Genomic DNA, 14832 nt, shown 5'->3' with positions numbered 1-14832 from the left:
ACTCCGTCTGGGAGAAGGTAATGCCGAGTTTACATAACCTAGGCGCAGGCTTTCTCCGTTGAAGCGTGAGGATGGGGATTGGTCGAAAATTTGAAATTCAGGTTTCTTTAACCAATCTCTATCCTGACGTTGCACCGTGAAGCAGAAAACCTGCTCCTGGGGAAAACGGCTCAACTGAGACGCAATTGCAACAGAGACCGTTGTTCCAACTCACTATTCAGCTGTTTAGAATAGCATAGCAATGATGTACATTGGTATCTGCAAGAACCGACTTCAGGAACGTGTAACGGAAGCTATACATGGATCGTTATTCAGTCAAAAAAAATCTATTTCACATAACTGTAACATGGACCGTTATTCGGCTGCACGCATTCATGTTTAACTTTGACGTGTCCTCGTTGTTAAAGGATTTTGAAGGGGGAAAAAAGTGAATGTTGTGTTGATATTTTTCAGCCCGCTATTAACGTGGAGGGATGTCCAACATCTGACGGTACTTACATCAAAGCGAAATTCTCTTTACGACAGCAAGGGCAGGTTCCACTGGAACATGAACGGAGTCGGCCTGGAATTCAACCACCTTTTCGGATTTGGAGTTCTGGATGCCGGAGCTATGGTCTCCCTTGCCAAGATATGGAAGACCGTACCAGCCCGTTACCACTGCGAGGCTGGTTTCGTGGATTCGCCTTAGTAAGTGCACGCGAATGTAATTCCTCGTTTAGGATGTTTATGCTTTAAATCTCTGAGTTCGGCAGCTATTGAAATCTGCCGAATCCACGATAGAGGGCATTACTGTCAGTAATTGTTGATTGACTATAATATTGATTATTGAAGCCCGGATTGCATACGCTAAAAAAAATGGCAAAATGTACACTAAAAAACGCTGAAATAGGCATTAAAAATCAGCATTTAAAAATGCCGAGACATGCCATGAAATCAAGAATATGCGCGAGAAATCAATTCCATCTAATAATAATAGCAAAGTGTGGCACAAAAAATGAAAAATATACGCGCTAAATGGGAAAAAAAATGCATTTCAAAGTGCCGGGAAAAAAAGTTGATAAAAATTGTGAAAATATGCATTTAAAAATACCGAAATATGCATTTAAAAATACCGAAATATGCATTTAAAAATACCGAAACATGCATTTAAAAATACCAAAATATGCATTTAAAAATACCGAGATATGCATTTAAAAATACCGAAACATGCATTTAAAAATGCCGAAATATGCATTTAAAAATACCAAAATATGCATTTAAAAATGCCGAAATATGCATTTAAAAATACCAAAATATGCATTTAAAAATGCCGAAATATGCATTTAAAAATGCCGAAATATGCATTTAAAAATACCAAAATATGCATTTAAAAATACCAAAATATGCATTTAAAAATGCCGAAATATGCATTTAAAAATACCAAAATATGCATTTAAAAATGCCGAAATATGTCCTAAAGAATATACAACCTCTGACAATAAAGTTCGGTGAATAGTCCTGTAACATTAACGTAGATGAAATGTTAACGAAAGTTACCTTACCGTCCTTCGAAATAGTCACCTCCCATTACTATGCACCGCTGAGATCTCCTATTCATGTCCCGGAAACAAATCTTCTTTTGGAATGGAGTTCAAAAGCCTCGTCACGTTTCGTTGGACGTCAGGAATATCGTCAAATCTCTTTCCTTTCAAAGCGAGTTTGAGTCGTGGGAATAGGAAGAAGTCCGGAGGATTGAGATCTGGCGAGTATGGTGGATGTTCAATTTGCACCCCCCCCCCCCTCTTCTGCCAGGAACTGTTTGACGATATTGGCTGTGTGAGGGCGAGCATTGTCGTGAACAAGAAACCATGAACCTTGTTGCGCGTACTGAGGTCGTACCCTGCGTAGACGTTTCATGAAACGGGTCAAAATTTCAATGTACCTTGCAGCATTCATCGTCGTTCCCTCAGGTACTTTAAATTGATCTTTTGTTCGTTCATTTTCCTGTTCTCAGTTAAGAACCAACGCACTAAACAAGCACTTTGTAAAACAAGTCTTTCACGGAACACAAACGACGCTCAACTGAACAACGGTGGCGGGCGGCAGATGGTCAACACCTGCCGCTACGCATGTGCAGCGTTTTGCTTCGCCAGTGTCGCCAGATCGGCCGTTCTGGCTTCATTCACCGAACTTTATTGTCAGAGGTTGTATTATACGCATGAAAAATATAAGTGAAGTGAAAAAAAATATGCGTTTTTAAAAATTACTGAAGTTTCTCAAAGATGAAAAACGAAAAATATGCTCAAAAGAAAAGGGGGAAAAAAAATATGCATATTGAAATTACTGAAAAGAAAAATATCAAGTAAAACTAGAAAATATGCGCAAAAATTAATAACGTGTGCATTTAGAAGTTTAAAAGCATATGTTATGGTAAATGTGAGACAAATCGGTTATTATTCATACTTAATGGTAGGTTTGGTAAATTTATTATTTTTACCAGTGAATATGCATAATACCTAAGTGTCAATGGTAAATTTGATAAATACTTAAAATTTTTGTCGCCTTTGTCTGTGATTATGCATAATATCTTAGTGTAATTGGTGAATTTGATGATTAAAAAAATTCCAAGTGAGTATGTGTGATGAATACAGTCGGACCCCGATATAATTATAACAAATTTTACAATCAAGCCCCGACATAATGATGCAATACATGTATGAATTACCATGTATAGTATATCATATAGTACGATTTATCATGTTTACCAACGACGTATTATGCATAATCACCGATAAAAGTGATAATTTTTAGTACTTATTATACAGGGTGTTTCAAAAAGGATCACCCGATATAAAACAAAAAATCATAACTATTCAGCTTTTAATCCGTTTTGATGGAATAATGTGTAGGTAGAGAAAGAGAAATCTCGAGTTGCACGTAGTTGCCGACAGGTAGCGCTAACCCTTTTCCTTCAACCGCCACTTCAGTGTTTGTCAGGATGGCGACTGCACAACAGAAATCGTTTTGTGTTCTAAGCTTCGCGAAGTGCGAGTCCGTAACAAATGTTGATCCTGCTTTCCGTTGACAATACCTTGGTGTTCAACTTCCTACCTCTCAGAGCATTAGGCGATGGTATAAACAATTCCGAGAAACGGGTTGTCTGTGTAAAGGTTAATCCCCTGGCCGTCCCTACATGTAGAAACCTAAAATACTTACCAAAATGCTTGGTAAGGATGCATAATAACCGCATTTATCACATTTATCGTAACATATATATATATACATTTAAATATGCCTGAAAATATGCATTGCCTAAGAATGTGCCCCAAACTAAACAACACTCAGTACTGAAATATTTTCTTGTAAAAATTAAGTAAAAAATTAAAAATAAAATCTTGCAAACCTTTGTGCGAAGTAAATGAATAGACAAAAATATGCACTTATTCTGAAATTTTGGTGATTTTATGCATTTATACGCATTTATTGGCGTGCGCACACCTTGACCGAGATTATAGTGTTATTTTACAGGAAAAAACGTAACCCCCCCCCAGCAGTGGCGTCTTAGCGCAGGGGCAACCCGGGCACCTCAAGAGAAGAGGAGCCTCAAAAAAACCAGAAGTAGTTGAATTTTTCAAGAATTTTTAAGGTAGGGCCCCAGAAAAATCATTTGGCCCGGGGACCCCATGATGCTCTTAAGACGGCCCTGCCTCTCAGAAGGGAAAAAAAAATCTGAAACTGCCCCCCTCGAGAAAATTCTGCATACGCCTATGTACGCGTTAACTATAAAAAGTGGTAAAATATGCAATCGCATATGCACTTATGCATTTGCATATAATCCTTGCTCTATTGATTACAATCATGATAGTGAAGAACATTGATAAATTTGAGCATTATTGCAAAGAATGCAATTTCTGTTACATGTATGGTTTTTTTTTTCTCTTGCAAAGCCTGATTCCAAATAACCAAAGCGTACAGATATACATAGATACGGAAGGATGCGCAGGTTCAGAAACGGAGATAAATTATCTGGAGCATGTTCAGGCTGTCATCACCTTGAATGCCACCAGGAGAGGTGACGTCACTCTTTTCCTCATATCGCCAATGGGAACCAGGTTTGTGATATAATTGAATATTCACACAACTTCCTTATAGTTGATAAAATTTCAAGAGATTCTGTAGGAGTCGACTGACCATATTTTCTCGTGAAAAATACGAGAATTTGGGATCATAAATACAAGTACGTACACCACCAGTTGCCGCCAAAGAAGTTACCAAACTTGAGCAAACTTGCCGGTTATTGCTGAAAAAAATCGTCAGTAACTTGAAGTAAAGTACATACTACTGCAGAACGCAGTGCACTCAGGACCGTATCTAGAATTTTTGCCGCTCCCACACAATTTTAAAATTCGGTAATTTTATAAGAATGTTCTTTGTTTCCTTCTAAAACTGCCACCCCTTAAATTTTGCTACCGGGGGCGGTTGCCCCACCCCCTTAGTTCCGGCCTGCCAAGGGCACTAAATTGCTGCTCACTAGATGTTAATGGTGCTCCCTAGAATGTAAAGTTGATTTGTTGTTCTTTGTAATGCTCACTCTGGAGACTTGTATGGCAAATTACATTTGCCCGCAGTATCATCATTGTGCGGAAAAGTAATGATCGGGCTTAGAATTGGCGATTTCTATGCCCCACATCCAATCACTATGCGGTATTTGTGAGCCAATCAGGAAGATTCTACGCCAAAATAAGAAGAAACGAAATAAGATGCTGTGTTTCAAAATGTAGCAAACTTGCTAGATAGTCTGAATGATGTTTATGGCAAACAGTGCAGAGGCCTTCTATCTCTAGGAGGTGTTGCTTTGGCCGAATCATGCCAAAACGGACAGAGAGCAGATATGGATATCACCCCCCCCCCTACCCTGCGGGACGGCTAAATAAGTTTCAGCGCAACGAAGGAAAACATTGCATGAAAATATTACTATGCTTTTCCGAAATTTTCTGTGTTACTTACGGCTTATCAAAGAAGAGTAAGTACTACTCCGATCATCTTAGATAATTTTTAATATAATTTAATTGTATACATAAGATAATTTTTTTCAAATTTTGTGAAACGCTTTTCCATTTAAAATCCTCACTTTAATTTCTGAAATTATCGATAATTGTCTAATTTTTTTACATACAAATATACAAACACACGCCACAACAGGCAAAATGCCCAACGAGGTGGCTGAGAAAAAGATGCCCATAACAAATATGGATGTCATATATTTCAAAAATACAGCAACCCAATTAAAAATGAAATTACAAAAATTATAAACAATATATACACATGATAAAATATTACACAACACCCATAAAGAATACTTATGGTTGTCTTATTCTAAGAATGGATGGAGCTTCTCGATTTACCCCAACATGTTTATCGTATTTCTTTTTAAACGTGTCAACTGTGTTTCAATTAACTAGTTAGTTAATTGAAACACAGGTAAGCTATTCCATTTATTAGCAACCCTATTAGAGAAAAATTCCCTGCGACACCATAACCTCGCATTGTCCCTTACCAATCGATACTGGTGTCCCCTATGGTCCATCCTATCCATCCCATTGAAAATTTTAAACACTTCGATCATATCTTCTCGACACCTGCGTTCATCCAATGTAAACATATTCAAAAAATTAAGTCTCTCTCCAAAACCTTACTGCATACTCCAGTCCCGGACAAACTAAGCCTCGAAAAAGCGGGAGAAGGACTTTAGGAAAACGCGAAGAGACCTTTTTGAAAATGGGACCAAGCATTCTATTCGCTTTTTTGACCACCGCTGAATAATGTTCAGAAAACCTAAGCCGCTTGTCAATGAGAATTCTCAAATCGGTGATCCTAGTTGCATCCGGGATAGCGACATCATTCAACTCGTAAGAGAACCGTGGATTGTTCGAACCAAAATGAGCAAACATGCACTCATCAACGCTAAACGTCATGCTCCATTCATTCATTTGCCCATGCTGCAATCCTGTTTAAGTTGGTCTGGAGCAACTCTCTATCGTTTTGATTCCCGATTACGCCCATCAGCTTCACGTCATCTGCGAATTTGCTAACAATCCCATCGATACCCTGATCGAGTTTATCGACAAAAAGTGAAAAAAGTATGGGGCCAAGGACACTTCCTTGAACAACACCACTTGTGACGTCTGTCCAACCAGAGAATTCCCCGTTTACCATAACTCATTGCGACCTATCTCTTAACCACGATTCTATCCAATCCAGCAAGTGTTGCCCCCAATTCCAATCTCGTGTAAACGCTGCAAGAGTTGACCATGTTGGACCCGATCGAATGCCATCTGGAAATCAAGGTAAACAACATCTACAATTTTGCCTTCACCCAAAGCCTGAGTGACGTGATCATAGAAGCAAAGGAGGTTAGTTACACATGACTTCCCCTCCCTAAATCCATGCTGATTATCCGACAATACATTATTCTCGTCTATCCACTTCACAAACTGCCTTTTGATGATAATTTCCCAAATTTTCGAGAGAAAGCTCGTCAGACTTACTGGACGATAACTGGACACAGCTTCTCTACTACCCTTCTTAAATATCGGAACAACATTAGCTAGTTCCCAACCCCTTGGTACGATACCCTCAGCAACACTACTCCTGTATATCTGTGCGACTGACCCCAACAATTCATTAGCACATTCCCTGAGGACCCTGGGATAGATATCATCTGGTCCTGGTGCTTTGCTTGCACATACATTTCTTAGAAGATTTAGGACCTCCACGTCTTCCACTTGAATACCGTTGAGGATTTTCATTATCACCCCATGCAACGCCCGTACATTGAATATCATTATCTCTATTAGAAACCGACGCGAACAAGTCATTGAAAGCACTACACATGCCTACATTGCTCTCTAACCTAGACCCTCCTTTTTTTCATCATCCGGTTCTTAATTACTTTGCATTTTTTTACACATGGCATATAATTACTCACAAAGAATAATTTTTCTCAGCGAGAATCTGCCGCACCCATTGAGCTTATATTACTCGTAATAATATATCGTAGTAATGTAAGTTCGATGGCCGTACGTCACTGAAGCTGCGCATCGATACATTAGTTGAGAGGCTTTCATTGCAATAGGAACGAGTGACGCGGTTCCCTCGAAGCTTTCCCTTCGCTGCAAACTTTACCACGAACTGACTACAGGAAATACCCGCTTTTCCAATTTAAAATATAGTCTCGAATGGTCTAGGTTCCAGATAATCCGAGGTATGCTGTGTGGAACTTTTCAAAATTCCTTTCCAACCTTCCCCTTTCTGGCCATGGCTGAACGTTATTTCATTTTGTTTGTTTCTTCCATCGCTTGCGAATGATTTTAGCTTTAAGGAGTCCTGATCCTTACGCTGGTGCCTTTGATAGATTTCTCCCCTCCCCCTCCCCAGAATTTTGTATCAAGTCCCTGAACAATAATTTTATAAATATATATAATTCATATCGGGGCCCAGGGGATATGGAAGCCCCTGTCAGCCTCTATTATTAATGAACTAAATTGTTTAATTCACCCTCCGATCTTTTTTCAATAATCTGAGGCTACCTCCATAATAAGCGGTAATTTTTCAAGGTCAGCTAGCTACCAGTCATAATACAGAAAAATTAAAAATTTTCTCAAAAAACTGTACTTTAAAAGTCAGTTGTTTGTTATATTTCTCATCGAAAATACGTTAATAGTTATAGAATTATCTTTAAGTATATATTTGTTTTGCAAAAAAGTTACTAATTTTCAATGGGGTTCTACTTTTATATGTTATAGTAGACTGATTTTTTTGTATCGAGTATATATCCGCTGATGTTAAACAGATGGCAGCCGACATCAACAATTTTTTAAGCGTCATCAGTTTAGAAAACATGATACTGATTATGTTGACTTGTTTGTGGATACATAATAGAGGGCGCTATGAGGCAGGCGATGTTTATAGTGGACCCCCCCCCCATAGCGAATATCAATTTCGAGCACTCCCCCATAAAATCAAAAATATATTGTTTTTAAATTAATTAGTGCATCATATCATCATATACAGGTAGATGTGATAAATCGGTTATTATGTATAGGTGCCAATCGTATCTCAGAAAAATCTAGCTTTTTTTTTTACCGGTGATTATTCACAATACCCAAGTGTCGTTTATGTAAATTTTATAAATATTAAAAAAATCATCACTTTTTCACTGACAATTATGCATAAACAACCAAGCAGCGTTGGCAATTGTAAAATTATAGTTAAGCTTTTTAAGTGAGATTTCATTATATAATCGGAGTGGAGTCAGTGTAATCCGAAAATATAATTTTGAAGACTAATTTCACTCCTATCCAAAATTTTAAGAAAAATTACCTACATTTTGAAGGAGTATATTAACTCCTCAACGAAATTTGGAGGTGTAAAGCCGGGTTTTTCTGTGCCGCGTGCAGAGTCCAATCACCAATAGGAAAAACGGTACACCTCAAGCCAGCGCTATACTTCGGACGGAGACTAATGCGCCGTGCACACAGCGCGCGTTTCGCGACCATCTCCTCTTCACTTTTATTGTGTTTTCTTTCTGTCTCCTATTTTAATGCGCGAAATAAGGAAAAATACGTGAATATGCAGACGACAGAACAAATGATGCGCCACGCTAGGAAAACACAAACGCGTAGCGTGACACATCTCTGCCGACGCAAAATAGTCCTATTCGGATCACACAGCGCAGGAAAAAAAAAACCTTCTTTAAATCGAATTTTGCTGCATATTCGTAAGCGCTGGTTACACTGGTAAACAGAATTTCACTTATTAAGAAGACACCAACGAATAAGGCAAATACACGAAAATACAAAAAGTCCTAATGCATTTCAACACCAATGGGTGCCGTCTTCAGAGGAAAATTTAACCACTAGTCACGCTGACCGGGGAGTTTCCCACTTGGGTTGAATACCAAATCTTAACGCTCGGTTGCTCAGCGGAAGAAGTACGTCTCTTCACTTCAAACGTCGTGGTCAGAATGAAGCTGTGAGCCTGCGTGAGATACTAATGCAGCGTCCTGATTGGACTCTTGCGGAATAGTGCTATCCGATCTAGTGGTTATATTTTCCTCTGAAGACGGCACCCATTGGTGTTGAAATGCATTAGGACTTTTTATTTTCGTGTATTTGCCTGATTCGTTGGTGTCTTCTTAATATTCTTGGGCAAAGTTGATCAACTCTTCTATAGAATTTCACTTTTTTCGTGTTTCTTTGATCGAATAGGGTCATTCTTATAGTATTTTCCCCACTGATTCCGAATCTGCTTTCAGAACTTGTGTGTCAGGCATAGTTTTTGAGTAACACGCGTTTAAAATTTTAAAAAGACGTATATTTTTCGCATTTGCTTATAACTTAAAAATAGCTTAAATTCTAATATTAATGGCAGTTCAAAAGGTATTTTTACATGATTTTCTTCTGTATTTTGCAGCAGACTGAACTCGTTTATCATTGACCCTGAACTCGTTCAAATAACTAGAGTTTGTTTTTATCAGCATGAACGCATTAATAGAGAGACAGGAATCAGCGGCCATTGGCTTAACTTAGTCTCCCAAGAGAGTGACTTATTAACGAGGTTTGACTGTATATAACATTTTATTCCCCTGGAATATATGAATTGATGACGATGCTAGTCAACCCTGGGAAAAAAGATTGTGTTCATAATCATGTGAGTTCAGAAACCGTTAATCGTTATATTTCTCAATGCGAACACATTTGTAATAATTAGGGTTGGGAATAGATTGAAATTTTAACTGGTTAATCAAAAAATTGTAATCGATTAATCGACCGAACTCTCGAATTTTAATCGAATGTTTTCAAATTCTATTCATTCACAGCAAAAGTAGTGTGTTGGTAACTACAGGGCGTCCACATGATTAAAAGTATGATTTTAAAGTAGCTTACAGGCGATACCAGTCATCAGAAAAGTGTGAAATTTTGTGGAGGACTTGATCAAGTGATGGGAATTTGTTTCAGGGGGGGGGGATTAGTTTCACGTGTTGCCACCAGAGGGCGTTTCACTTTGAATACCTGTAGTAGACATGTAAATTTATGTGATGGTAGCAGCAGCTGTTATGAAACCTAGAACCATTCGCTGAGATCTTGTTTCTCAATGTGTTTGCTGCTCACAATGACGATAGTTTACGAGATCGTGTTTTCTTGGTTAGATTGTTTTACCAAAACAGCAATTCCGCAGTAACTGCTCTACGGAAATATCGGACTTGGAGGAGGATTCGAAAAGGTCTAATGAATGTTAAAAACCTGCGGAGTACGATAATGAAATTTGAAACCACAGGATCGTTGGCTGTTCGTCCTGGAAGAGGAAGTAACCCCGTTTCTCTGCAACCACTTTACTGCCTAGCAGACACAATCTTTCTGCAAGACGGAGCTCCTCCAAACATTGCAGTGTGTGTTAAGAATGTTTTAAAAACGCCGGCACTTCCCTAATCTATGGCCACCCCGATCCCCGGACCTTAATCCATGCGATTGTTGGCTTTGAGGGCATTTGAAACGTCTGGTAAGTCGTGACAATCCAAGAACTTTACCTGATCTTAATGGCAGCATTTCCCCGCACACACTTCAGTCAGTTGTGGAATGGTCAGTGATTTCACGCGGTATCTGAAAATGACGGCCATCGTGTGGAACATGTTTTGTTGCAGTAACAATTGTAAAAGTGCTTAACAATTGTTAAAATGGTAAACGTTTGCCTAAATGGGAGTGGCGACATGTGCAACTAATTCTTTTTCCCCCTGAAACAAATTCTTATCACTTAATGAAGTCCTCCATAAAATTTCACAAATTTTCTGATGACTGGTTTCGCCTGTAGGCTACTTTAAAATAGGGTCTTTTAATGCATCTATCCAATTAATGGATATAAATAAATATAGAAATAGATTAAGAAATGTAGACCGCCCCCTTGAAACTATTCTAATATCGTCCCGTCTTTACCAGAAACATGAATATGCAAATTTCTCTAGAACTTTGAAAACAACTTTTGAATGTTACTTTATGCAAGTTGTTCTCCTAAAATGCTTAGTAAAATATGTTTCAGTAGGGAATACGCATTTGCATTTCTGGAAAAACTTGGCAAAATAAGCGATCCGACCAGCTGATAAACCCAAAAGGGAAAATTTGCACATTCGTGTCTCTGGCATAAGGGGACGATATGCTGAACATGCTTGCCATAGCCTGGAGTTTCTTAACTTGGATCTTGTCGTTTTTCTTAATGAGTAATTTTAGAAATCATCACTAGTTTTCGACTTGCTTCCTCATGTCGAAAAATTTGATCAAAATATTGATTCAAATATTTTTAAATACGGTCACTTATCTGGAATGTAATGTGTAGGAACCTAATTGAAGACATTTAATCGGTTTAATCTAATTTTGATAAAAATTTTAATCGAATTTTGATCGGATAGATAGAGTCTAAAATTTTTAACTGAGATTAGCAATTGATCGATTTACTGGACCGATTAATAGGAAAGCCTTAGTAATAACACAATTTTCAATGGCACATTATGTTTTCTAAAAAATTACTAGCCCTTGATATAGAACTATTTTTTTATTTGTTATAGTGAAGTGATTGCTATATTGAGTGTATGTGCAGATGCCATACAACCATCAAAAATAATTTTGAGAGCGCTATCTTTTGACAAAATATCATAATAATTATAATACATTGTTCGCCTGCGGTCCGGACGACTTATATGAAGTATTCTTACGGAAGAGCAATAGCAAAAAAAAAGAAAATCCGCATATAAGAGAGAATAAGCCGTTTATAAGAATAGAATTCCCAACGTGAACTATCAACTTTGCCCAGTGTTGGGCAACATTTTTTGGTGATAATTGGCTATGTCTCGTAATAAAAAATTGAATTTTCCCGTATTTTTCTCGATGCCAAAAATTCATTATGAATAATGTTCATCATCATTCACCTCATTGTACTCACTTCTCTTTCACGTTTTCAGATCGATGATCCTCAGCCGACGACCCAACGACGACGACCAATACGACGGCTTCACGAAATGGCCGTTCATGACGACCCACACTTGGGGCGAGAATCCCAGAGGCCGGTGGATTCTAGAAGCGCGCTTCGTGGGTCAAGTCCCTCAGGCCGGGCACGTCAAGGAATGGACCCTGGTCATCCACGGAACCAAGGAACCACCTTACAGGGACCTACCGGTCGAAGACGACAACTCCAAACTGGCCATCGTAAAGAAAGCGCACGAAGTCGGATACAAAATTAAACGCTAGAAATGAAAATTATTACCGAGAAGAAGGGAAAACTTTTCTTTTGATTCCTCCCCAACCACCATCAATGCAACAAAAATTTAGTTTTAAAAAATCCTTCAATTAATGGACAATAATTTTATTCGTATACGTAATATTAACACTTCAGTAATAGAATGTTTAAAAGTCAATTTTCTTCGAACAGTTCCTCGTGTTTCCATTAATGAAATTTTTGAAAAAAAATTAAATTCAATCAATTATTTAATATCTAATTTATAATTGTTTTTGAAAATATATTTGAAAGAAATTTATCCGGTAATTAATTAATGAATTAGATTCTCGCATTTTATGTAAAAATCATAGCTTTCAAATATTAAACACTATTTACTCTATATAAATTAACTAAATTATTATTAATATTAACAAATTAATATTATTACAAATATTAAACACTAACTTACTTTATAGCTGAAGAAAATTAATTATTAAAGGATATTTTTCTATTTTTTGGATGCAATTTTGAATTATAATTTGTTATAATTAGCTGAATTTCAAAAATTGAATATTTTTTATTACAAAATATTTTACTTATTTTATTCTGAATATTTTCAATGTTTATTGAAAAGAATATATTAACTATTAATTAAAATCAGTTCAGAAAATTTAATAGTAATTATTAATCAAGAACATTATAAGAATAAAATAAGTTCTTATTAAAATATTTGAAAATACAACAAAATCTGGTAAAATTTATTTAGATTAAGAAAAAATAGTAATTATTAAAAAAATATTTTCAAATAATTAAAAAAAAAATTTAAGATTTAAAATGAAAATGTAGAAAAATAAAATATTTAGCAATTTCTTAAAAATAAGAAATATGAGATGCTATGTATGTATATTATTAATAATAAAAAATAATAATACAATTAAATATTCATCATTACGCAAGATTCTTTCATTAATTCGTGTAAAATGCTTTAAATATATTAACCAAAGTAATTAATTATCAACAATATAATTAATCTCTCATTATTCGAGAATTTGCATTGAATAATTTTTTATTAGTGGAGAAAATTGATTAATTTTTTATAAAAAGACAAATTTTAAATATACAAGAGTTATATATAATATTAAATCATTTAAATAATTCAAGACGTAAATTATTTTAGTCATTAATATTGATTTCAACGCCGAAATCATTCGTCAAATTTAAATACTAATAATGATAATCCGATGGAAAAAACTGCATTTCTTTCTTTAAATGAAATATTAGGAATATTAGGAGCTGTTCGAAATTGTTAAAAAATTTTGAAATATGTAAATCGGTTTCCTCTTTATTTTATAAAATTATATTTGGAAGACAAGATGTCAGTCAGTATGTTAAGAATAATAATCTATAAGAAAATTTAGAGGATTTGTCAAATTTGAATTTGTTCATATTGAAAGCTGTAACATATGTCTAAGATAAAAAAAAAAAGTTCAATTATATAGAAATTAATGGTGATTATTATCGCTATCTATCGACAGAGTAGCGTAGACGCAAACGATATGTGCAATATTCACCAATAGATGGCAATAAAAATCACTCGATTAAAAATAACGATAAAATTTTGAGAAATTTTCTCTGTCACATCTGTCTTCCAGAAAACAATAATTCCCGATGATTTTACCTTAAAGTAAATTGGAGAAATTGAGATGGAATTAAAATGCTCGATATTCGCATTGCAAACTTGTAATATGATAATTTTTTCTTGTAATTTAACTCACTAAATTCAAGTTCTAATGGTTACACAAAAGGTAATTTCATCTCAATTTTTTATCAACTATATGCATTTTTTTTTTCCAATTTTTACATTTTATTTGGAATTTGAAACAAATTCCCGTACGCATAACATGTAATTGGAAGCACGACAACAAATACGAGGGATATTTCTATATTAAGAAATGAAATTTTTTTGATAAAATTCTATTAAAAATGTGGTCATTATTTTTCACATGCGCAATGTTTACCGACGCATCTTGAACACAGACGCCATTTTCAATCATGCCAATAGTGTTTACGTGCGTACTTGAAGTTAGTGTGAAGCTCTATAGAGTTGGGAGCATATAGGCATGCCTATAATATATATATATAATCACAAATTCAAGAGAAACTAATGATCGCAAATCCAAATTGATGATTTTTTTTCTTATAAATTCGTATTTATTCGTATATTTTCTTTTACCACAATCGAATTCGTTATTTCATTTTGATTTGTGTCAAACATATTTTCTCTAAATTCTTCAAAATTTTTTGAAGATTATACGACATAAATTTTGGTGATAACAGCATTTTGTGATACTCTCGGTGAATTTAAACAGTTTCGAAATTCCGAATAATTTTTTTTTTCTTTTTTTGAGCTCGTAGTATTGTTGAGAAATACCATTGTCGAGTTTGGAAACGTATCGCGGGCTACTTGAGGACAGCATTCGGGGTATCTGAAAGCGTGCCGTGGGGGACGCGAATGAATGAATGAACGAACGCCAGAACTTTGCCACTGGACTTATCCCGTTGCCGAGATCTCTTCCAGCCCAGCTTCGT

At 36.0% G+C, this 14832-nt stretch overlaps 1 protein-coding gene across 1 annotated transcript in view; it reads left to right on the top strand.

The window, feature by feature from the left end:
* LOC149081324 (neuroendocrine convertase 2-like) overlaps window positions 1-12612 on the top strand; it is a 127428-nt gene extending 114816 nt beyond the window's left edge. Inside the window, exons 11-13 of the mRNA XM_089238154.1 lie at window positions 454-687; window positions 3927-4091; window positions 11990-12612. Coding sequence (XP_089094280.1) covers window positions 454-687; window positions 3927-4091; window positions 11990-12275 — 685 coding nt within the window. The 3' untranslated portion in view covers window positions 12276-12612. The remainder of the gene's footprint in view (window positions 1-453; window positions 688-3926; window positions 4092-11989) is intronic.
* Window positions 12613-14832: the final 2220 nt, after the last annotated feature.

Source organism: Pholcus phalangioides, unplaced genomic scaffold (assembly GCF_987345545.1).
Source record: "Pholcus phalangioides strain wild (caught in Gottingen) unplaced genomic scaffold, Ppha-v1.0 ptg000010l_1, whole genome shotgun sequence".
NCBI classification, from domain to species: Eukaryota; Metazoa; Arthropoda; class Arachnida; order Araneae; family Pholcidae; genus Pholcus; species Pholcus phalangioides.
Note: the sequence above shows the minus strand (reverse complement) of the source record. Positions and strands in the feature narration are given on the sequence as shown.